General features: G+C 39.5%; 1 protein-coding gene across 1 annotated transcript; it reads left to right on the plus strand.

Annotated features, from left to right (window-relative positions):
- Nucleotides 1-984: 984 nt before the first annotated feature.
- Nucleotides 985-26,211, plus strand: LOC139740117 (uncharacterized). Its single transcript, XM_071650703.1, has 7 exons — nt 985-1,105; nt 3,747-4,181; nt 5,456-5,653; nt 11,209-11,379; nt 19,032-19,502; nt 22,272-24,704; nt 25,791-26,211. Exons 1-7 carry the CDS (start codon nt 1,000-1,002, stop codon nt 25,874-25,876), a joined length of 3,900 nt encoding a protein of 1,299 aa, XP_071506804.1. The 5' UTR covers nt 985-999; the 3' UTR covers nt 25,877-26,211.

Raw genomic sequence — 26,211 nt, forward strand, 5'->3', positions numbered from 1 at the left:
TGCCAAGCAAGGGACATGCACCTGTAAATCAAGAGTAAGGACCACAACTGATTACGGGATTATGTCCAGTCACCCAACAGGGAGCACACTGTCATTATTGTTTGCTTCAACTATTACACTGAAGTCTGCATCTCTTCAATAGAACAATAATGCTCTGAGTTATAATATCAATCATGGTTTGAAATTTGCACTTGAGTAATGAACAACACTGAAATATGTCATCACCAACCAGTCGGCTTTTAGCAGTTGCTCGGGGTAAAACTTAGGAAATTTGCTGAGCATAACCCTTGCTCAAGCTGTTCTGCAAAAATTGGGGAGCCGACAAAAACTCCTTACAAATAGTCAAGAATGTTTCTTTCTTTTCTGGTAAGCATGATGTATATTGAAATGTTAGCTCAAGATCTATAGATAAAACCATATGATTTCCAATCAGCCTAGAAGTCAAATTTTACATTTTTTTATTAGTACCTCAACTGAAGTCTAACTATTCTAAGTTCGATGCCAGTGACGTGCAGCTCACTTTCAAGAGACGGGTCACATATTCTATCATAAGACTGACACCAACTTTGAACGCTGTCAATAGCATTTAGTGTATTCTTTCAATAGTGATTTGGTTAGAAGTGAAAAGTGTGTACAGGGTTAGAAAAAAAAAACATGAAAAGATACTTAATCAGAATATTCTACAGAAAATATTTTACATAAAACAGTTAAAAATGTCATCTCCAAATTGTTTTACATTCCCAGGAAATTGAAAAATATTGAATTACTCTCAGCATGTCAAAAAGTCGTGTCACAGAGTCTAGACTATGTTGACCTGTTTCACCATTTTTAGTCCTTACACGAAAATGGGGTGTGTAACTTTTTGTTGATTTTGTGATGCTTGTCACATGCGGTTTCATGTCCTGTGCAGTAAAATCTCTCATTCATCTCAAGTGATCACAGATTCAGTCCCTTTCCTTTTCTTTTTTCAGTTGCATACTCCCTTCCAGTATACAAGAGATGGACATGGCAGTCTCATGGATTAAGATGGAGGAAGATGATGATGAAAATGAAGCAGCAAAATATGCATCCCATCGGAAGGTGATGGAAGACATCACTGAAGCAGGTACAGTGTGCATGTAAAGTGATTTCTGTCAAACTGACGCGGTTTTTGTCAAATTATTTGCTTAAGAATATGATTATGAATGTAGCCTGTATGATGAAGTATATTAAACGCCAAGAAAAAAAAAATGTATGGCCCCCCTTTCAGATCTTGGTCATGGATCATGACCTCGCAAAAATTTTCACTAAGTTAGACGCCAGATCTACAAGAGTGCATTGGTTGATTTTTATGCCTCCGCCACAAAGTGTCGCCGGAGGCATTATGTTTTCGGGTTTTCCGTCCTTCCGTCCGTCCTTCCGTCCGTCCTTCCGTCCGTCCGTAATCAATTTTGTGGACAGCATAACTGAAAAACTGTTTGAGGTATCACAATGAAACTTGGTAGGTATAGGTATGTATGAGGGGGTGAAGTTGTGCCTATCAACTTTTGGGTGCAAATGCTCAAGGTTAAAGGTCAGAGGTTCAGGTCAAATGCTCGAATTTCACTATTTCCCCCATATGTATCTATGCAATGCCTGATGGTGTTTTCTTGAAACTTAGTAACTTAGTGTAAAACATGTATCACCAAATAAAGATTCTCTCGTGAGAGTTTGGGGTCATGAGGTCAAAGGTCAAGTGAAAATGTTTCACTTTTTTCTCCATATCTTGGCAATGGTTCAAGGTATCTTCATGGAGCACAGTACATATGCATGTACTGACTGGCAGTGTATTTGGGGTCATGAGCTCAAAGATCGGGGTCAAAGGTCAAGGTCAACTCATTAAATTTAATTTTTCTATCATGTTTTTGCAATGCCCGCCGGATTTTGGCCAAAAAGTCAAAGGTTAAGTGAAATTGCTAAATTTATTTCTTCCTTCATATCTCGAAAGTGGCTCAAGGTATCATCATAAAATAAATATGCATAATGGGTAATTCCGTGAAGTTGGGGCACAAAGTGTGACATTTTGGCATAACTCAATACTAATTATGCTATACATATATTCTTTATAGGCTTTACATTTGTATTGAGACCATACATTTTCCTAGAAATTTTGTGCCATTTAGACTCAATTTTGATGAAGTTATTTTTTAAAAATGCAACGGTGTCCTGTAGCATCGTGACGTGTCCATGTAGCATCGTGATAGTTAAAATCTGGTCCTAAAAGACAAATTAATGCAATCAGCTGGACCAAAATTTGATATAATATGCATAATTACTAGATTAGTCAGATAGCTAAATATCTTAACTCTCCTTTTCACAGTTTTACCTTTACAAGAAAATTGCACAATGTGTCACTATGCTACGCGGTGTCCACCAAATGTCACAAAAAAGGACACCGCGTAGCATCGTGATACATTTTGTAATTTTCTTTTAAAATTAAAACTGTGTACAGGAAATTTGAGATATTCAGCTATCTGACTAATCTAGTAAATATGCATATTGCATCAAAGTTTGGTCAAGCTAATTGCCATAATTTGTCTCTTAGGACCAAATTTTAAAATATCATGATGCTACATGGACACGTCACGATGCTACAGGACACCGTTACATATTGTTTAATAACTTCATCAAAATTGAGTCTAAATGGCACAAAATTTCCAGGAAAATGTGTGGCCTCAATGCAATTTATGTAAAGCCTACAAACAATAAATGTACAGCAGAATTAATATTGAGTTATGCTGAAATGTATTTCACGATGCTACATGGACACTGCCCCAACTTCATGGAATTACCCATATGCATGTTGTGCCTGACAGTGATTCTCTTCAGGTCGTAGAGTCAATGGCCAAGGGTCAAAGGCCAGGTCAAGATGCTAACAATTTACTATTTAACACAAAAATTACAGTTTTTCTCTGTAGCTTGAAAATTACTCAATGCATAGAGACTTATAAGGGTCTAAAGTCAAGTAAAAGTCCACAAATCCCCCAAATACGTGCTCTTATAGAAAATGTAGCCATTCATCCAATTAAGTCTAGTTCAGGGAAAGTGAACATTCAACACATTATAACGTGTCAACTTAATATTTTGCCATGAGATGAAACTGTCATCACACATTGCCATGGCATACTATAGAACTACAAATGTATTAGGAGAATCATACATTATGGCCGAGGCATACCAGTCGCCATAGCGACATTTCTAGTTCAAATTTTAGTTGATGTAGTTTGTATTCTTTTCAATATCCTCAACAGTAATATTCAAGGAAAAAATTTGGCTCCATAATTATTTCTTAATATGTATTTTATTGTTTTATGAATTTCTTATTTTTTTCTGTTTTTTTTTTTTTTTTTTTTTTACTTTTTGTTTTTGTTGCTTTATTTTTTTGGTCCAAACTTGTTGCAGAAACTTTTTAAAGGGTAATCACGCTAAAATAAGTAATTACCAGCCATTGAAAGTAGAACTATACAAGTGAATTAATTGTAAAAACACAATCTAATACATTGGATTTGTACACAAAATCACATCTCCCCCCATGGGAATAGGGATAAAGTTGTAGTACTGTAGTTAATAGTAAAGCATCTATTGTCATGGACAATTCACCTTGTCACTCCCCACAGGGGTATTCCATTACAGTATGAATTAAATGGACTTTATGATGACCATCTTCATGAATGGTGCCAGTAACTTCTAATTCCTTGCAATGTATGTCTTTCAATACCCACTTGCAGGAGAATGTGATACCAACCCATGCTCAACTTCCTCAATTCCAAAATTGGAGAAGGAAAGAGAAGTCGTCAAGACTTACAAGCTACCTCTGTGTGAGGAGTGTGGAGGAGAATTCACAAGCAGTGAAGATTTCAGACAGCACCTAACAAGACATGGATCCAGACACACCCAAGAGAGCCCCGCTCCACCAAGTGATGATGGTGATAGGACTGTAACCAACATGCATTATTCTCAAACCATAAAAGTGGAATCTACTGACAAAGTGGGTCTGGTCCAAAGGCAGCAACTTCCAACTAACCAAACTGATGGTTTGACAGTCTTTGATGGACCGGTAGATTCCATGTATACCACTGATACAATTGTCAAGGTTGAATCTTCACTGCCAGGAGACCTCCAGATACAAGCAAGCAGCCGTAACAACTACCATGACTGTGATGGTAATGAATTTTGAATTTTTAGCGATGCAAACGTGGCAAGAAATATGTCAAGTTAACGATTAACATTGTGCATTATGTGAAGAGCTGTTTAGACATGTGGCAGATAGATATTTTGACAAAGGATATCTGCATTTTAATAGTGAAGATGCTTTTAACAATATTTGAAATTAGTTGGGAGAGTGAGAAACCGTGCTTTTCTAAAGAAAAAAAAAATGCCCTACATTTTTGTCGAGCCCACCGGAGGTGTGGTGAGACTAAGGGATCGCCTGTGGCGTCTGTCCGTCCGTCGTCTGTCCGTAACGCTACAAAAACTTGAATAATTCTCTACTGAGGATTTCAATCTCAATCAAACGTGGAGGGAAGAGTGGTTACACAAAGTTACCCATTTTACTAAACATGAAGGGCAACTCAAGGTCAAAGGTCACAGGCAGAGGTCAATGAACTTTAAGGCCCAATGTTAAGTTTTTAGGACGCGTTTCGTTTATGGCTCCGAAATTTTGATGTATCTGTCTGTTTGTGACCAAACTTAGATAGTAGATGTCCCTTGGGAAGATAAAGGTTACCACAATGTCAAAGGTCACAAACGGGTCAACGAACTTTTAGGGCCCAATGTTAAGTTTTTATGGCGCCTTTTGATTGTGGCTCATAACTTTTGATCCCCTTCTCCATTTGTGACCAAAACTTGGATGGTAGATGTCCCTTGGGGAATAAAAGGTCATCCAAAGGTCACAGAAAGGGTCAACAAATTTTTAGGGCCCATTGTTAAGTTTTTATGGCGCATTTCGATTATGACTCATAACTTTTGATCCCTTTGTTTGTGACCAAACTTATATTGTAAATGTCCCTTGGAGAGTTGAAGTTCACCACAAGGTCAAAGGTCATAGGCGGGTCAATGAACTTCTGGGAGGCCTTATTTTGTGAAAATGATAGCTTACATTTCTTTTTTCAATGGGAAGAATTATATAAGAAAACAAGCCCTAAGTTAATCCACAATACATTTATTTATTCCATACTAAAATGTATAGGCTTTGTGATCTGCATTTGTACTTTTAATCTTCATGAATGGTGTCAGTAAATTCTCATTCCAGATGCTCGAATTTAAAAGTGTAGTATACAGTTAGTAATGCATTTCTTGGCAAGGACAATTCACCTTTTTGCTCCCCTAAAGTGTTTTTCATTAAGGGAATGAATGGACTTTGTAATGAACATCTTCATGAATAGTGCCAGTAACTTCTAATTCTTTACCATTTATGTCTTTCAATACCCACTTACAGAAGAACGTGATACCAACCCATGCTCAACTTCCTCAATTCCAAAATTGGAGAAGGAAAGAGAGGTCATGGTCAAGACTTACAAGCTACCTCTGTATGAGGAGTATGGAGGAGAATTCACAAGCAGTGAAGATTTGAGAAAGCACCTAACAAGACATGGATCCAGACACACCCAAGAGAGCCCTACCCCACCAAGTGATGGTGGGTATAGGAATGTAACCAACATGCATTATTCTCAAACCATAAAAGTGGCATCTACTGACAAAGTGGGTCTGGTCCAAAGGCAGCAACTTACAACTAACCAAGTTGATGGTTTGATAGTCTTTGATGGACCAGTAGATTCCATGTATACCACTGATACAATTGTCAAGGTTGAATCTTCACTGCCAGGAGACCTCCAGATACAAGCAAGCAACCATGACAACTGCCATGACTGTGATGGTGATGAATTTTGAATTTTTAGCAATGCAAACCTGGCAAGCAATATGTCAACTTAACTATTAAAAATTCTGCATTATGTCAAGAGCTGTTTAGACATGTGGCAGATAGATATTTTGGCAAAGGATATCTGTATTGCAATAGTGAAGATGCTTTTAACAATATTTGAAATGAGTTGGAAGAGTGAGAAATCCCTAAGTTAATCCACAATGCAGATTCCATTACTAAAATGTATAAGTTTTGTGATCTGCATATGAACTTTTAATCTTAAATTTAAAGTTGTAGTACAGTGTATATAGTAAGTTAGTAAAGCATTTCTTGCTAAGAACAGTTCACCTTTTTCGCGTTATCCATTTTTAGCTCGCCTGAGCCAAAGGCTTAAAGAGCTGTTGCGATCGCTCTTCGTCCGGCATCCGTCATCCTTCCTTCGTCGTCCGTTGTGCGTAAACTTTTCACATTTATATTTTCTTGAGAACCCCATGACCGATTTTCACCAAACTTGGCAGGTAGCATCCCTAGGGGAATAGGATCTCAATTTGTTATAATAGGCACCATGCCTTACCCAGGGGGCCCCCAGAGGGACCCAAACCCTCCAAAATTAGGGAGCTTTAGATTTTAGACGCGCGGACGTTCAAAGGAAAAAAACATGTTCTGAGCTTGCGCAGTAGCGCGCGTAAAGTCAATCTATTTTTAGCTTGCGTCGCCTGAGTTGTTTACTTCGCGTACTGGGCTATTTTCACGTCCGCACATTTTGCGACGTAGAGAGCTTCTTCATGCACTGATCATATGGGGGCGCGATTTTATTTTTTATACGTTGCGTCCTAGCGTAATCTAAAGCTACTTTTCCACACGACGCAGGGAGAGGAGAACGTCCAGCGCAAGCGTCGGCTCAAACGTCCGCGCGTCAAAATCTAAAGCTCCCTATAAAGGAATCTTAACCCTAAAGGTGTGATTTCACAGAGCACGCAAACGATTTGTGAAGGACGCGAATGGCAAAATCCAGCATTCATATTTTAGTCTGCAAAAAATCGCCAAACATACGTGGGGGTTCGGAAGCGTCGTCAATTGTTCGCGAATGTCGTTTTTACTCCTGCGAGAATTTCAAAAAAGTTTGAAATTTTTTGCGAACCTTTTCCGCACATTGGTCATGATTTGCTCTTGAATTGTTCTCGAAAGTGTCTTTAAAGCCTCGTCATATGCTCAAGACCTTCGCAAGACACGTGCGATGTTTGCAAAATGTTTGTGAAACCCCAAACAGACTTGGAATCTTTGGAGAATGTCTCACGTATGTTACGCGAATTCTGCAAAGATTTTCCGATCATTTTACGACGTAATCGCAAACTGTTAGCGTACCTTTTGAGACACTCTCACGAATGGTTAGCGCACGTTTTGGGGATGTATGACCTATACGTTTTCTACATATAAATTCGTAGCATACATCTGAACATCAAACAATTATTAAGTATAGTAACAAAAAAATTAAAGACTAGAAAAGAGAAAGAAGTGTTTGATATACAAAAAAAAAAATCACAGAATACACTTAAAATTAATCTAAAGTGTGTAAACTTTCTTTTGAACTACAGAGATTATGTGTTGGAGGAACTGCAAAAAAAAATCAAATGCTTTACCAGTGGAAATAGGTCGTAGAAAAAACAAATGTAGCAAAGCACACGATAGAGAAATGTGAGAAAAAGAAAATAGAAATAGAGGAAAGAGAAAAAAAAAATCAACTCAAGACAGCTTCCACCTCTCCTTGGGTACGTTTTCTCCAATGAATGTTGAAAATGCTTCGTTGTTCGCATTTCCGTCGCGTGTTCTTCGTGTACGTAACGTGCTGTACTTTAGCAATGATACACATGACATTCGCACATACGTCGTGGAAACTTCGCACAAATCGCGCAAGAGTAGTTTTCGGCTTCGTTGTCGGAACACATTCGGAGATTAACTTTTCCGAATATTGGATTTTTCCGTTCGCATCCTTCGCAAATCGTTCGCGTGCTCCATGAACTCACACATTAACTAGGCCGGGCTATTTAGGTAGATCATAGAGCCGGGGGGAGGGGGGACCGCGCGATCGCAATGAAAATTGGCACACACATTGCCTATGACGTAATCTAAAGTACTACTAAGTTCAATTTTTAAAAAGATGTCAGTTATGCTAAATTACGCTAATTTATGCATAATGATGCATGAAATCAGACAATTTGGTATAAATCACTAAGGCTCTAAATGGGCACTTTTTTGTGTAAATATTCTTTTTAGTGTCCTGAGCAAATATTAAGTGCCATCAAAAAAAAATTTCTTAGGTATTTTATTGTTTTTTTGAATTTGTTATATATTTCTGTGTTTTTTATGCCTCTGCCACGAAGTGGTGCCGGAGGCATTATGTTTTCGGGTTGTCCGTCCGTACGTACGTACGTCTGTCCGCTTTCGTTTACGCGATAACTTGAGTAATATTTCCTGGAATTTTACCAAACTTGGTCCAAGTATGAAGTGTGATGGGGCAATTATTTGATTAGATTTTGGGTGAAATCGGCTAAAGGTCAAAGGTCAAGGTCAAATCATGAAATTGTATCCGTTTACGCGATAACTCAAGACTGGATGGAGCAAATTTCACCAAACTTTGTTGGAGGATGATGTATGATGGGGCAATTACTTGATTAGTTTTTCAGTGAAATTGGACAAAGGTCAAAGGTCAAAGATCAAGGTCAAATCCTAAAATTTATTTGTTTACATGATAACTCAAAACTGGATGAAACACAGCTTTCACCAAACTTGGTCCAAGGATAATGTATGATGGGACAATTAGTTGAGTAGATTTTAGTGACATTGGCAAGAGGTCAAAGGTCAAAAGGTCAAGGAAAAATGCTACATATGTTGCAATTTCCCCCATATCTATGCAATGCCCAAAGGTATTTTCTTGAAACTTGGTGTGGACATGTACTACTGCGTAAAGATTCTCCAGAGAGAGTTTCATGTCATAAGGTCAACGGTCAAAAGGTCAGAGGTTAGGTGAAAATGTTGCAATATCACTTTTCTCTCAAATGGTTCAATGTATCTTGGTACATTCGCATGTACTGACTGGCAGGGATTATCTTGGGAATTTAGGGGTCATGGGTCAATAGTCTGGGGTCAAAGGTCAAGGTCAATTCCTCAAAATTTTACTTTTTCTCTCGTATTCTAGTATATATGCAATGCTTGCATTATTAGTTTCAAAACGTAATACATGCATTACCTAATGGAGATTCTCTGGGAAAGTTCCAGCCAGAAGGTCAAAGGTCTAAGGTTATGGGTCAGAGGCCAGGTTTCAATGCCCCCCCCCCCAAAAAAAAAAAAAAAAAATCTATTTACTGTCATTACACTCTGTCTTCATACCTTGGAAATTACTTAATGCATAAACTTATAAAAAGGTCTGTCAGAATTCAAGTAAAAATTCTCAATTCCCCAAATATGTGTACCTGCACTCTTAGAAAATTATAGCAAACCCAGTTCAAGAAATTTCTGACAAACCTGTCATTTCAATATTTTGCTAGTTATGTGAAACTGTCATGGATCACACATTGTGAAGACATTGTACTATATGCCTATTGGGAGAATCATGCATTATGGCGGAGGCAGCAGTCGCCATAGCGACATTTCTAGTCTTACTTTATGTTTTCGTTGTCTATTCGATGAAATTTGTCCGCAGCATTGTTTCGAACAAGAAAATATGTTATTAATTGATTTTAATCAATAAAACCCCAAATAGTCATACTTTTATGACATTTGCCTGTAAGCACAGTTTGCATTGAAATTGTACACGAATTCATGTTTTTGAGCAATTTTTGGTCTGACATGCACGTACATATTTATGCGCAAAATCGGAAACGCACGCCCTGGCATCACAAATTTGGTGTCAAAAGATACGGGAGACTCGAAAGAAAAAAGTCATGAAACGTCGCGGCGATAGCTTTTCGCATTAGTGATACATCGCACGAAACATCGAGGGGGGCCCTCGGTGCCCACCCCCCGGCCTAGTTGAGGTTAAAAAATCTTCTTCTCTAGAACTAGAATTGATAGGGCTAAGTTAATTCAGTGCACTCCCGTTACAATGAACACGGTTGTAATGAAATTTTGTTTAATATAATGAAGTAAAACTTATGGTCCCAAAATTATCGCCATTCATGTGTATGGTACAAAATTCGCTTATAACGAACATGGTTATAGCGAAATTTTTCTTTTAACAAAGTCTTTACCTAGTGCCACTGACAAAGAAAAACAAAAGAAATGTGCTCTGTTATAGTGCACTGAGGATCGCTTTCAAAAATATGTAGCGGAACAAGCATTTATAGGGTCTCTGCATGGGCGAACGCGTCACGTCACTGTGTGTTCCCCTGGTGTGTCACGCATAGTTTCCGAGGGGAACTTCCGTTATTGGAATACAATAATCTGAAATTGAATAACTATTTGTTTTATTGTTCATATAGCTTTCCAGTGTATGAAGAGTATTCAACAAACAGAATATGCTTTGCTTCCTTGTTTTCGTTAAATATTGTATTTGTTTTTTGTTGTATTTGTTTTTTGTTGTATTTGTTATCACCAAATTTCGTTATCACGACAGAAAACTGCCAGTCCTGAGCATTTCGTAATAATGGGAGTGCACTGTATTATGAGTTGGTACATTGATGACTGTAATTTCAAGTTTGTTCATGGTGGAATCATGGGTGTCCCTTTGGGACCCAGGGGAAGGGGGTGGGGAGGGGTCCTTATGGGGCTCAAATTTAACAGATTTATCTTTTTCTTGAAAATGCCGAAATGGATTTGCACCAAACTTGGCAGGGAGCATCCCTAGGGGAGTAGAATCTCATTCCCGTCATATGGGCACCATGCCCAGCCTAAATTGGGGCCTGGATTGTAAATTTTTTATATTTTCTTGAACACCCCAAGATGAATTTTTACCAAACTTGGCAGGTAGCATCCCCAGAGGGATAGAATCTCATTTCCATCAAATAGGCACCATGCCCACCTGATGGTCCCAGGGGGCCCAAAACTGCATAGTCCAACATTCTATGAAGTACAGTGTACCTTGCAGATATTTTTACCAGTGAGATGGAATATAATGCAGATAGACACCATGCCCCCAGCTCTCAAACTACCCCACCACAAGTTTCCAATGTTCTCACGTAAGAGTCTGCCAGAATGCATGAAAGGTGAACTTGCGATACTTGGGTGAGCGTCTCGTACTGAAATGAATGGGCTTTATGATGAACAGCTTCATGAATGGTGCCAGTAACTTCTAATTCTATATAATGTACAATTGTATATCTCTCAATCCTCAGTTGCAACTTCCTCCATTCCAAAACTGGAGAAGGAAAGAGAAATCATGGTCAGGACTTACAAGCTACCTCTGTGTGAGGAGTGTGGAGAAGCATTCACAAGCAGTGAAGATTTCAGACAGCACCTAACAAGACATGGATCCAGACACACCCAAGAGAGCCCTGCTCCACCAGGTAATGATGGTGATAGGAATGTAACCAACATGCATTATTCTCAAACCATAAAAATGACATTTGATGATGAAGTGGTTCTGGTCCAAAGGTAGCAACTTTCAACTTACCAAGTTGATGGTTTGACAGTCTTTGTTGGACTGGTAGATTAGATGAAACAATCCACTGAGACAATTGTCAAGGTTCAAACAAACACTATTTATTGAGAGGACGCTGGTCACAATGTGGCATAGACTGGTTTCCAGACCCTTTGCCAACTGGACTCCGCAGCGACAAAGTTGGCGCCCCGTGGTGGTATCGTCGCCTTTCTAAAAGGCACCTTTTTGTCTCGCCCACCGTAGGTGAAGGCAAGACGAAGGGATCCAAATGGCGTCCGTCCGTCGTCCGTCACAAATGTTAAAGTTTACCTGCAAGACTCTCTTATGATGCATAACTTGGCAACTGTTACAGCAATGGCAGCCACACTTGGGTGATAGAAGCACTAGGGGTATCTTCATATTATGGTGTTGTCGGAGGTCATGTGATTATGTCAAAGGTCATTTGAGGTCATATATTAAAGAGTATGTGCAAGACTCTCTTTTCTATGTTAAAGTTTACCTGCAAGACTCTCTTTTGACAAATAACTTCACATAAGTTGCTTGGATTACAACCTAACTTGGGTCATACATGTAGATGCACTGGGGGTACCTTCATGTTATGGTGCCGTTGGAGGTCACAGGATAAGGTCAAAGGTCATTTGAGGTCATACGTTAAAGTTTACTTGCAAGACTCTCTTATCACACGTAACTCAGCACATGTTGCTACAATGGCAATCAAACTTGGGTGATGGATGCGATGGGGGTACCTTCATGTTATGGTACCGTAAGAGGTCACATGATAACGTCAAAGGTCATTTTAGGTCATACGTTAAAGTTTACTTGCAAGACTCTCTTGTCACACATAACTCAGCACATGTTGCTACAATGGCAATCAAACTTGGGTGGTGGTAGATGTCTCTTGGGAAGTTGAAGGTAACCACAAGGTCAAAGGTTACAGGCGGGGGTCAACGAACTTTTAGGGCCCAATGTAAAGTTTTTAGGGCGCATTTCGTTTATGGCTCATAACTTTTGATCCCTTTGTCCGTTTGTGACCAAACTTGGATGGAAGATGTCCCTTGGGGAGGTGAAGGTCATCACAAGGTCAAAGGTCACAGAAAGGGGTCAACAAATTTTTAGGGCCCAATGTTAAGTTTTTATGGCGTGTTTCGATTATGGCTCATTACTTTTGATCCCTTTGTCCGTTTGTGACCAAACTTGGATGGTAAATGTCCCTTAGGGTGTTGAAGGTCACCACAGGGTCAAAGGTCATAAGCAGGTCAATTAACTTCTGGGAGTTATAAAAGATATTGATTCCTTGTACGCGAATGGGCGAGACACAATTTGGCGATTGCCTTGTTGAACTATACTAGTTTTCAACGTTGAGAGCGTTAATATCCTGAATAGCAAAATGGTACGGACAGAGGGTCTGGAAGCCAGACTAAAATTTGGTACCACAATGGCCCGAATTCACGAAGGTGGTACGATTGAAACCATGGTTTAAACCATGGACAAAAACCATGGAGCGCCAAGTGTTGCATGGAATATTCCGTTACGAAATCAGTAATTTCGTCGATGAAATGATTATTTTGTAACGAAATGACAACATTTTGTAACCTAATGAACGTTTCATCGACGATATGATAATTTCATTAACGAAACGGTCATTTTGTCAACGAAATGACCAATTTCGTAACGAAATATTTTGTGTAACACTTCGCACTCCATGGTTTAAACCATGGTTTCATTTGTACCACCTCGTGAATTCAGGCCATTAAGTCCAGTTTGTGTTTACAGTGAGAAAAGGCCGGGCTCGGCCACAGCTTGGCCATGGCCAAGACTACCTCCAGAGCTTGGCCAAATGTGCAGCCAATTTTGGTACCGCAATGAATGGTTGAGCCCGGTCTTTTCACTCACTGTAAATGTGACCGTGCACCTCATAACGAACATAAAGTCGCACACACTGATTTTGCGTGAGGACTGAAAATAAGTGAAATGGGTCAACCTAGCCGAACTTGACTTTTTCATATTTTCTGAAATAGGGGGTCTTCTTTTACATTATGCTAAAATTTGGTATCATAAAACGGGCAGGAAAGTGTGTTTTTTTTAGCAGTTTATCTCGAACATTTTTGGTTGAATAGTGTGATTAGTGTGTCTTTAGAATCTCTTTTTCATTTCTGAAAAACCTCGTCCACACTCTTCACTTTCAACTCTAAAAAACTTTTGAAAGGATAGTGCTACTGCTTTGAAAGTTGGCATTAATTATGGACAGAATGTGTTTATGTGGCATGCTTAATTTCAGTTTAATCTGATAATCCCTTCATTGTTGTTACTCTGGTGGTTTACTTCCTGTTGTTTGTCCCATTCATCGCACAGCCAGCACGGTTTGGTAAAGATTAAGCGCTGGAATAGACACTGTACTTCAGAGCCTCTTTTCTCAGTTCACACTTTTCCTGAGTTTGTGCTTTCTTTCCAATATTTAGATAGGTTAGGAGAGTCCATTTGATTTGAGTTATACCTCATTTTAAAGCTTAAAGTCTGTTCTTTCAGAATATGGTCTTAACTAGAAATTCATGTCTGGCAACTTTTTGTTTGTTTTGAGGTGCAGGATCACAAATGTGGTCTATTAAAGTAATCCAGAATGCAGTTGCATGCTTGAAAATGAAACTTGTGACACAAAATGTGACTTCTTGTGAATAGCAAAAAAGAAATATACTTCATGAGCTGTTGTTGTTTTCGAATTTCACGAATCAAAGTTGGATCACGAATTTAACAACACGCGAAAATGTCTCCATGTGCTGTGTTTATAGAATGTACATTGAAGAGTGTGTACAGTTCTGGTCGAGGTGAGGATTTAGCATTTAACATTTTGCGAGATGTTCAGAAACCACTCTATGAGATATCAGAGAGCATGCAATTCTAAGGGGTGTGAAAAGTTTATTTGATGAAAATCAGGTTTAAAATGGTTGAGATATCCAAATACAAGGTGAAACAAAGAGATTGTAATAAAAGGCGTGGCCTGTCACCTTTTATTATTATCACTCTTTTTGATATCTCAGCCATTTGAAAACCAATTTTCATCAAATAAATGTTGAATCCTTGTTAAAATTACATGTTCTTTCATATTTCAGAAGGGGTTTCTCATTATCTCAGGAATGTTCAAAACATGAATCCCCTCCTCAACCAGTACTGTACAGTCCCTTTAACGTAAGCGTTGGCGTCAATTCGTAAAAACATCTTGTGCAAATGTCTATGGCCCTGTCATTCGCAAAAATATCTGTAAGCGAAAATAACAGCGTATACAGTAAATTTGTATATTGCAATTCTGCATCACAAAACCAACAAAAAGTCGCCAGACACAGATTCTTAGTTTAGGGCAGATCCTGAAAGAACAGAGTCTAAGCTTTAAAATGGTCTATAGCTCAAGTGAAATGGATTCTGCAAAACTCTGTAAATATTGGAAAGAAAGCACACTCGGGAAAAGGGTGAACCAAGAAAAGCTGCTTTGCAGTACAGGGTCTCTTCAAGCGCTTAACCCTAACTTACCTGGGCTATTTAGCCAGCTTGAATTCCTTCAGATCTCGGCCGTTGATCACGCGATCGCCGCAAAATTTTGCATGAACACAAAACCAGATGTAATCTACAAGACTGTTTAGTTGAATTTTCCTAAAATTTGCATTTTCTATTTTGAATTAATTATGCAAATATATGCAGAAAACCTCATTTTTGTCTGTAATTGGCTTATAAAAGCTTATGGAATGCTGATTTTTGGTTTAAATATTCCTAGTGACTTTCCTAACATTTGAGCGTAAAAAAAAATCAGTATCAAAATTAATTTCTTATGTTTTTTATTGTTTTATCAATTTTTTATGTATTTCTCTGTCTTTTCGAACTTTTGTTTTTGTTTTTTTGCAGCAGAATTTGTCATACACATTTTTTGAAGCATAATTATGCTAAAATAAATTGATTCCAGCCATTCAAATTAGAAATATGAATCTTTAAATGAATTAATTGAAAAAAACAATTTGTATTGACTTTGTGCACAAAATCACGTTTTTGAGCAATTTTTGAGTTGACGAAAATTTTTTGAAGGGGCGTGGCTTCCGAACGGTATGCCCAGGTGAGACAAATTTGGTCTCAGAATTTGCGCGAGACTTGAAAGTAAAAAGTCAGCAAGCGGGGCGGTCAAACCATGCCAGCTGTGCAATGAACAGGACCAAATACAGGGTGTAAACCACTGGAGCAACAACAATGAAGAGAGTATCAGATGAAGCTGAAATTTTATGCTTCATCAACACATTCTGGTCATGATTAATACCAACTTTCAAAGCATCAACATTAGCCCTTCAAAAATTAGTAGACTTGAAAGTGAAGAGTGTGCAAAGGAATTTCAAGAAATGAAAAGGGTCTCTTAGACATACCTGATCTCACATTGTACTCTACAAAAAACAAAAAAAAAAAACCTGCTGAAAATGCACATTCCCATTCATTTTGATCCCGACTTAAAAATATAATGTACAAGAACAGTAGTTCTTTCAGAAAACATGAAGACCCAATATTGACGTGGTTGAATCATTTCACCTTTATTGAGTCCTAACTTAATATCAAGGGGTGCGACTGTTTGTTACCTCACCTGAGCTGAAGGCTCACTTAAGCTATTGCGATTGCTCTTCGCCCGGTGTCTGTCATTCATCGTGCGTAAAATTTTTACATCTTCATCTTCTTGTTGAGAACCCCGTGACTGATTTTCGCCAAACTTGACAGGTAGCATCCCTACGGGATAGGATCTCAATTTCTTCAAGTGGGCACCATACCCCACTTGAGGGGCACAAAAGGGGACCACCCCCCCCCCCCCCAAATTAAGGAATCTTAAAAAATCATCTCTCTAGAACCAGAAGTGATAAAGCTGACTTAATACTGTGACTTAGTAGGCGTACATTGATGACTGTAGTTTCAAGTTTGTTCTTGGGGGAATCAGGGCTGCCCCCCCTTGGGACCTAGGGTATGGAGGGGAGTGGGGAGGGGTCCTAATGGGGCCCAAATTGTACATTTTCAGATTTTTCTTGAAAACACCTTGATGAATTTTCACCAAAGTTGGTAGGTAGCATCCCTAGGGGGCAAAATCTCATACCCATCAAATGGGCACCATGGCCCACCTTTGGCCCCAAGGGCCTAAATTGGGACCTAAATTGTGAATTTTCATCTTTTTTCTTAAAAACTCTGTGATGAATTTTCACCAAACTTGGCAGGTAGCATCCCTAGGGGAATAGAATCTCAATTTCTTCAAGTGGGCACCATACCCCACTTGAGGGGCACAAAAGGGGACCAACCCCCCCCCAAAAAAAAAAAAAAAAACAAGAAAAATTAAGGAATCTTAAAAAATCATCTCTCTATAACCAGAAGTGATAAAGCTGACTTAATACTATGACTTAGTAGGCGTACATTGATGACTGTAGTTTCAAGTTTGTTCATGGGGAATCAGGGGTGCCCCCCCCCCCCCCCCTTGGGACCCAGGGCATGGAGGGGATTGAGAGGGGTCCTAATGGGGCCCAAATTGTACATTTTCAGATTTTTCTTGAAAACACCTTGATGAATTTACACCAAAGTTGGTACAACCTAGGGGGCAAAATCTCATACCCATCAAATGGGCACCATGGCCCACCTTGGGCCCCAGGGGCCTAAATTGGGGCCTAAATTGTGAATTTTCATCTTTTTTCTTTAAAACTTGAAGATGAATTTTCACCATACATGGCAGGTAGCATCCCTAGGGGGACAGAATCTCATTTCCATCAAATTTGGCACCATGCTCCACCTGGGGGCCTCAAGGTTCTCTATCCACCCCCCCCCCCCCCCCAAGTAAGGAGTCTTTAAAGATTTTCTCTAGAACCAGAAGTGATTGAGCTAAGTTAATACAATGAGTTGAGATATTGATGACTGTTGTTGCAACTTTAATCATGCATGGCAGATTCAGGGAGACCCCCCGCGACCCAAGGGAATGGGTGGGATTGATCCAAATGGTGATGTAAATTGTACCGTACGTGTTCATCATTGTTGAAAATCCCTCTATGAATATTCACTAAACTTGACAGGTAGCATTAAAGGAGGTTAAGATCTAAATTTTTTCAACAGGGCGCATTGCTTCCCTGTGGGGACCCAAGGGGGCCTAATTCCCCCCCCCCCCTCCTTCCACATTAAGGAATAATAACAACTCTTGTCTCGAAGTATTGATGACTGTACATACACTGTCGTTCCAAGTTTGTCCATTGCACATCTAGGGGGAACCTAGATTTTCATCTTGCTGAAAACAGCATAATGGATTTACCAAACTTGGCAAGTATCATTCCTATGGGGATAGAATCTCAAAGTGTTTGAATGGGCACCATGCTTTCCCTGGGGCCCTAGGGGGGTCCAAAACCTCCTAAATTAAGGAATATTCAAGAATATTCTTCTCTAGAATCAAAGTGATATTGCTTTATGTCTTTTTGTCCCTCGAGCAGGGGACTATGAAACGGGCTCCATACGTGTGTGTGTCCATGTGTCCGTCCGTCCGTCCGTGTGTGCGTCCGTGTGTAATCAAAATGTTCAATTTGCTACTTCTCTGTCATATATGAGCCAATTTTGATTCTGTTTGCTTTATATGATAGCACTACATGGGAGCTTTGAAACTTCGACACAGAATTTCAGTTGTGACCTTTGACCTTGACCTTTTACCTATATTGCACATTTTGCTTCAAAATGCTACTCCTTCGCCATTTCTAACCCGATTTCGATTCCGTTTGCTTTATGTGATGGCACTAGGTGAGGGCTTCAAAACTTCTTCACAGAATTTTGACCTTTGACTTCTTTGACCTTTGACCTTGATTTTTGACCTGTATAGTGTATTGTACATTTTGCTACAAAATGCTACTCCTTCGCCATTTCTAACCTGATTTCACTTCCGTTTGCTTTATGTGATGGCACTAGGTGAGGGCTTCAAAACTTCTACACAGAATTTTGACCTTTGACCTTGATTTTTGACTTGTATTGTACATTTTGCTACAAAATGCTACTCCTTCGCCATTTCTTACCCGATTTCGATTCCGTTTGCTTTATGTGATGGCACTAGGTGAGGGCTTCAAAACTTCTACACAGAATTTTGACCTTTGACTTCTTTGACCTTTGACCTTGAATTTTTACCTATATTGTACATTTTGCTACTAAATGCTACTTCCGACGGGGACATATATTACGCACCGCGTAATTTCTACTTTTCCTTGTTTTCCCGCAAACAGCATAATCCAATATTCTAAAAAGTACAGGGTACTTGGCAGGTATTTTTACCAGTGTGAAGGAATACGCAAATGGACACCAGCTCTGAAAGCTACCCCTCACATGTTTCCAATGTTCTCAGGTAAGAATCTGCAAGAATGCATAGAAGGCGAACTTGCGATACTCAGGTGAGCACGAGACCCCCAGGTCTCTTGTTCACTTTGTGATGCATCGTCACATATGTATGTATTTATTTTACATTGTAACATTCAAATACTTTGTGTGATATTTGTGACAAATGTTGTCTATAATTGTTTGGCTCCTTTGAAATAGATGATGCTTTGGACGCTGGAGTCCAAGGTGGAGCTGATGCTGAGAAAAGTTTGGCATCAGAGGCATCCAGTCACATGCAGTCTGGACCGGGGAAACTTAGACCACTGGCCAAGGTCCTGAGTATGTGTGCCAGAACAGACACTTCGGTGGAATGCAACTCTGGATCTCATGGGAATGTGCCTTTGACCCATAGTGAAGAGTGTCGTATTTGTGGAGGCCGTTTTGCCAATCTTGCAAGACACATGCAACTACATGAGGGGCGAAAAATATGGCAGTGCAAGTTGTGTTCAAAAGACTTCTGGACAAAGTTGGGCCTGAGCAAGCATGCGAGAATAGTGCATCCTGAAGAAGTACAACTACATTTTGGGCAATCCATTTACAAGTATGAAATGTGTGTCAAGGAATGGGAGCTCAACAAGCACAAGAAACTGCATTCACAAGAAACCCTTGCCCAGAGAAATGTGTTGAAGTGTGAGTGCAATTCCAGGTGCTTTCCACATGGCTGGAATCTGGAAATGTGTAAAATTGTAAAATATGTAAAATTGTCTATATATTTTCTTTATTATCATTCTACACATGTGACATCACAAGCTGCAGTAGTCTTTTCATCCAGCAGTGACTGAGCAGAAAATTAAAAGATTCATAATTTCTGAACGGATTGCTTGATTTTCCTCAAACTCACACTGTACAATGGATTCTCTTGTTACATTCACTCAATGTGCATGTCAGTGAAGATGGACCTAAAAATTACATTGATTGTGCTTGGGATACGATACGGTACATGGCATGGGTACCTACTCTGTCCCGTGTGAGATCTCATGATTTCAAATTAGCATGACTGTACAGTGTTGGGGCAATCGTTAATGACCCAACACTGTACAGTCGTGCTAACTTAAAAAACATTGAACTGCACATTACTTGAATATGAGACCAATTTGAAGCAATGATTATCACACAACAATAGATACAGTGTACTCTTAAATGAATCCCACAAGGATTGGAACGGTCATCAAGAAATAATTATACTTTATAACTGCATAAACTTTAAGGGCCCAGATTTGACTAGCATTCACGCTATTTTGTGGTTCCTATTATCCTCGCTTTTTTATGTAACTGATACGACTATAAACATGTACAATGATTGCTATTGCATTGGATAATAAGTTCATTCATTCATTCATCCCCCAGCATTCGTACTTATTCCCTCTGATCAGTTACTAGCCATCCCCTTTAATTATTATGTACACGTAATTGGAGCTGTTTGCCTCACGACATTAGACGTGAACTTGTACCTCTGATAGTCGTGAGTGTTGTGACTTTTATAATACTGAGATAGAAACTGCAGAATAAAACAATTTTAGAGACTTTTCAGGGTAAGAAAAGTTTCAAAAACATGTTTTTTTTATCAGGTCTCGTCCGTTACGGCAGATATTTTCTTTTCTAGAATATGCCTGTCATCTTCATTTTTTCATTTTTGTTCTTTTTTTTTTTACATGATTACCATGATTACGTATACTTCTCCTAAATAACAATGGCCATGATGAAGTCTAGAACAATCAGGGGCCATTTACACTAGTTTTCAGGCCACAAAGGCCTCTGAAATGTCCCATATACAATGTGTAATTATCTTTGACTTGCCCTCTTTCAGAATTTGCCCTCAACTAATTTATGTCTGACTATTTTTTGTTATGCCTCTGCCACGAAGTGGTGCTGGAGGCATTATGTTTTCGGGTTGTCCGTCCGTACATCCGTCCACTTTTGTTTACGCGATAACTTGAGTAATATTGACTTGAATTCTACCAAACTTGGTCCAAGTATAAAGTATGATAGGGCAATTGGTTGATTAGATTTTGGGTGAAATCAGTCAAAGGTCAATGGTCAAGGGTCAAGGTCAAATCATGAAATTGTATCCGATAACTCAAGACTGGATCAAGCAAATTTCACCAAACTTTGTTGGAGGATGATGTATGATGGGACAATTACTTGATTAGTTTTTTACTGAAATCGAACAGAGGTCAAAGGTCAAAGATCAAGGTCAAATCCTGATATTTATCTGTTCACGTGATAACTCAAAACTGGATGAAGCAGCTTTCACCAAATTTGGTCCAAGGATGATGCATGATGGGACAATTAGTTGAGTAGATTTTAGTGACATTGGCAAATGGTCAAAGTTCAAAAGGTTAAGGTCAAATGCTAAAAGTGTTGCTATTTCCCCAATATCTATGCAATGCCCAAAGGTATTTTCTTGTCATAAGGTCAAAGGTCAAAAGGTCAAAGGTTAGGTGAAAATGTTGTAATATCACTTTTCTCACAAATGGTTCAATGTATCTTCATGGAACTTGGTACATGTGCATGTACTGACTGGCAGAGATTGTCTAGGGAATTAAGGGGTCATAGGTCAATAGTCATGGGGTCAAAGGTGAAGGTCAATTCCTGAAAATTTTACTATTTCCCTCATACACTAGTATATGAAATGCTTGCATTATTAGTTTTAAAACTTAATATATACATGCATTACCTAATGGAGATTCTCCAGGAAATTTCCAGCCAGAATGTCAAAGGTCAAAGGTTAAGGGTCAAAGGCCAGGTTTCAATACCCCCCCCCTCCATATTTTTTTTTTAAATCTATTTTGTACTGTAATTACACTCTTTCTTCATACCTTGGAAATTACTCAATGCATAAACTTATAAAAGGATTCGTCAGAATTCAAGTAAAAATTCTCAATTCCCCAAATATGTGTACCTGCACTCTTCGACAATTATAGCAACCCCAGTTCAAGGAAAGTGAACATTCAAGTCATTTCTGACCAATCTGTCATATCAGTATTTTGCCAGTTATGTGAAACTGTCATGGATCAAGTGATTGTGAAGACATTGTATGTACTACAGTGTATACGCCTATTGGGAGAATCATGCATTATGGCAGAGGCATCAGTCACCATAACGACATTTCTGGTTGGTTTTGTAGTGCAGAATCACTATTAAGTGTAAGGTTTTCTGCACAATCCTGCACAAAGAATGTTGATGCACACAATATTTGTTTTTTCTGCTGCCTTTTCCTGATTGTATGTCAGATCATGCTACTCATTATTGTAATTTGAAATCTTTTTTCTTAAAAGATGAAAATCATGAATGTAATGACACTGATTATAGTATTAGGTAGGGACCATTAATTGTTGCTTGATAATGCAATACAACTATAGTGTGCGTAGTTTCATGTCATTTTTTTTATTTCAACAGGTGAAACAAAGAACCCTGTTCTGAATGGTGATGAGGATTCTGTGTCGTGGACAAGCACTCTCAATCAAAATGAAATCCAGAGAGACTTTTATGAAGCAGGATCCGACCAACATTGCAACTCTGCATGTGTTGCAAGTAATGCAAAGTGCCTGGCAATTGCAAGGGTGATGAATGACACGCCATCAGTGGACAGTGAGAAGACTAATACAGCCCCATCAGCCTCAACAGGGCAAGATGTATCAGCAGAGGATAAGGAGAGGCTGCTTTTCCTACCACTTGGTCTTAGACAAGAAAGGCTTACACAGGCTGCAGACCCCCAAGAAAAAAATCTTACCAGCCATATATCAAGTGACGCCTACAACCCAGATTCCTTCAGTGAGACTTTAGGGGAACCCCATCATGTGTCACAAAAGAGGATGAAATACGAACACCAAAGTAAGTTCCAATTAAAGGCACACAAGTACTCATTTCAGAGAGAGAAGTGTAATGTGTGTATGAATTTTGTATTAAAGCACAATATGCATGACCATATGAGGGTGCACACGGGGGAGAAGCCATTGCAATGTAAAGTTTGTTCAAGGTGCTGCTCACAAAAAAGTTCCCTCAAACGGCACATGTCTTTGCAAGGTCACATGCACACATGTGATACAACTAACCCAAATTCGTTAAGTGAGACAGTGAGATCAACCTCTCTTGATTTGTCAAAGAAGAGGATGAAATCACATGAACACCAGAATAAGCCCAAGGGGGAGGGATCCAAGCACTTTTTTGTAAAAAGAGAGCAGTGCAAAGTGTGCAGGAAATCAATATTGAAGGGATGGATGAAGATCCATATGAGGGTGCACACGGGGGAGAAGCCATTCCAATGTGAAGTCTGTTCAAGGTGCTTCACACAGAAGTGGTCCCTCAATCAGCACATGAGACTGCACACGGGTGAGAAGCCATTCCAATGTAAAGTTTGTTCAAGGTGCTTCTCACAAAAAAGTTCCCTCAAACGGCACATGTCTTTGCTCGGTCACATGCACAAATGTGATACAAGTAACACAAATTCGTTTAGTGAGACTGTAATGGCAACCTCTCTTGATTTGTCAAAGAAGAGGGTGAAATCACATGAACACCAGAGTAAGCCCGAGGGGGAGGTATCCAAGCACTCTTTTCAAACAAGAGAGCAGTGCAAAGTGTGCAAGATAACCATATCAAAGGAATGTATGAGGAGGCACATGAGGGTGCACACAGGGGAGAAGCCATTCCAATGTGAAGTCTGTTCAAGGTGCTTCTCACAGAAGTGGTCCCTCAATCAGCACATGAGACTGCACACGGGTGAGAAGCCATTCCAATGTAAAGTTTGTTCAAGGTGCTTCTCACTAAGTGATTACCTCAAACGACACATGTCTTTGCATGATCCTAAGCATGTTTATGCCAGAGAGCAGTGCAAAGTGTGCAGGAAATCTGTATTAAAGAAGTGTATGAGGGTCCACATGAGGGTGCACACGGGGGAGAAGCCATTCCAATGTAAAGTTTGTTCAAGGTGCTTCAGACAGCGAGGTTCCTTCAACCGGCACATGTCTTTGCATGATCCTGAGCACTTTTATGGAAGAAAGCAGTGCAAAGTCTGTGGGAAATCTGTATCAAAGGACTATATGAGGGTCCACATGAGGGTGCACACGGGGGAGAAGCCATTCCAATGTAAAGTTTGTCCAAGGGGCTTCTCACGAAGTGAGTACCTCAAACGACATATGTCTGTACACGATCCCAAGCAGGCATATAATACCTGTAATAAAGATTTGTTTAGTTTGACTAAGAGGGCAACCTATCGTGATGTGTCCCAAGAAAGGATGAAACATGAGCACCAAAGCAAGTTCCAATTAAAGAAACGCAAGCGCCCACATCTAAGAGCACAGTGCAAAGTGTGTGAGAATTTTATATTAAAGCACAATATGCGTGACCATATGAGGGTGCACACAGGGGAGAAGCCATTCCAATGTAAAGTTTGTTCAATGTGCTTCACACAGAAAGGCTCCCTCAAACGGCACATGTCTTTGCATGATTCTAAGCACTTCTATGCCAGAGAGCAGTGCAAAGTCTGTGGGAAATCTGTATTAAAGCACCGTATGGGGATCCACATGAGGGTGCACACGGGTGAGAAGCCATTCCAATGTAAAGTTTGTTCAAGGTGCTTCTCATACCTATGGTCCCTCAAACGGCACATGTCTTTGCATGATCCTAAGCATGTTTATGTAAGAGAGCAGTGCAAAGTCTGTGGGAAATCTGTATCAAAGGACTATATGAGGGTCCACATGAGGGTGCACAACGGGGAGAAGCCATTCCAATGTACAGTTTGTTCAAGGTGCTTCGCACATAAAAGTTCCCTCAAACGGCACATGTCTTTGCTCGGTCACATGCACACATGTGATACATGTACAACTAACCCAAATTGATTTAATGACACAGTGAGATCAACCTCTCTTGATTTGTCAAAGAAGAGGATGAAATCACATGAAATCCAGAGTAAGCCTGAGGGGGAGGGATCCAAGCACTCTTCAGAAAAAAGAGAGCAGTGCAAAGTGTGCAGGAAGTCCATATTGAAGAAATGTATGACGATCCACATGAGGGTGCACACGGGGAAAAGCCATTCCAATGTAAAGTTTGTTCAAGGTGCTTCTCACACAGATGGTCCCTCAAACGGCACATGTCTTTGCACGGTCCCATGCACATCAGTTGTGATACGACTAACCCAAATACATGTATGGCTTGATTCTCATTTAAACATGGAGAAGCATAATTTATATCAACCACATGCAAGTCTACTTTTTATATGTTGCATAACTTGCGTCACATTCGTAGATATTTGAGCCAGAAAGACACTGAAACTCTTGTTCACGCATTCATTAGCAATAGGCTTGATTATTGTAATGGGCTATTGTTTGGTTTACCAGATTCACAGATAACCAAGCTTCAGCGTGTGCAGAATGCATGTGCGAGACTTGTGTCCAGTTCGTCAAAATTTTCACATATTACACCTGTTTTGATGACGTTCCATTGGTTGCCAGTAAGACAGAGAATTGTATTTAAAATTTTGATACTTGTTTATAAAGTATTGCATGGTCAAGCACCTGGTTATTTATCAGAATTGATATCAATGAAATCACACTCATATTCTCATAATTTACGAAGTACACAGGATAAGTTGCTTCTAAAGCAATCTCATTTAAAAACAAAAGTAACTGTGGGGGATTGTGCCTTCAGCTGTGCTGCTCCAAAACTTTGGAATAAATTACCTGAGAAACTGAGGAAGGCATCATCACTTGTTGTCTTCAAATCTATATTGAAGACCTATCTTTTTTTCAAAAGCCTTTGATTAATGCAACCTCTCTTGATGTGTCAAAAGGATGAAATACAAACACCTAAGCAAGCCTCAATTCAAGAAACACAAGCGCTCATTTCTAAGAGAGCAGTGAACAGTGTGTGAGAAATTTATATTAAAGCACATTATGCGTGACCATATGAGGGTACACACAGGGGAGAAGCCATTCTACTGTAAAGTTTGTTCAAGGTGCCTCACACAGAAAAGTTCCCTCAAACGGCACATGTACGTCTTTGCATGATCCTAAGCATGTTTATATATTAAGAGAGCAGTGCAAAATCTGTGGGAAATATGTATTAGAGCACCATATGACACAGCAAGGTTCCCTCACACAGCGCATGTCTTATTGCATGATCCTTAGCACTTAATGTAAGAGAGCAGTGCAAAGTGTGCGGGAAATCTGTAGGGGAGAGCGGGGAGAAGTGGGACATAGTTTCAAGTTCGCCGATTTTCTTCTGATATCTTTTTATAGAAGAGAATGATTACATTTCCATTCAAGCTTGCATGAAGGTGGATTTGGTAGGTTACATAAGGAGTCATAAGTTGGGGGTGGCACTGTTCTCAATTTTCTGCTGT

The sequence above is a fragment of the Diadema antillarum genome, unplaced genomic scaffold (assembly GCF_040938485.1).
Source record: "Diadema antillarum isolate AM-2024a unplaced genomic scaffold, OU_Dant_1.0 scf00000030, whole genome shotgun sequence".
NCBI classification, from domain to species: Eukaryota; Metazoa; Echinodermata; class Echinoidea; order Diadematoida; family Diadematidae; genus Diadema; species Diadema antillarum.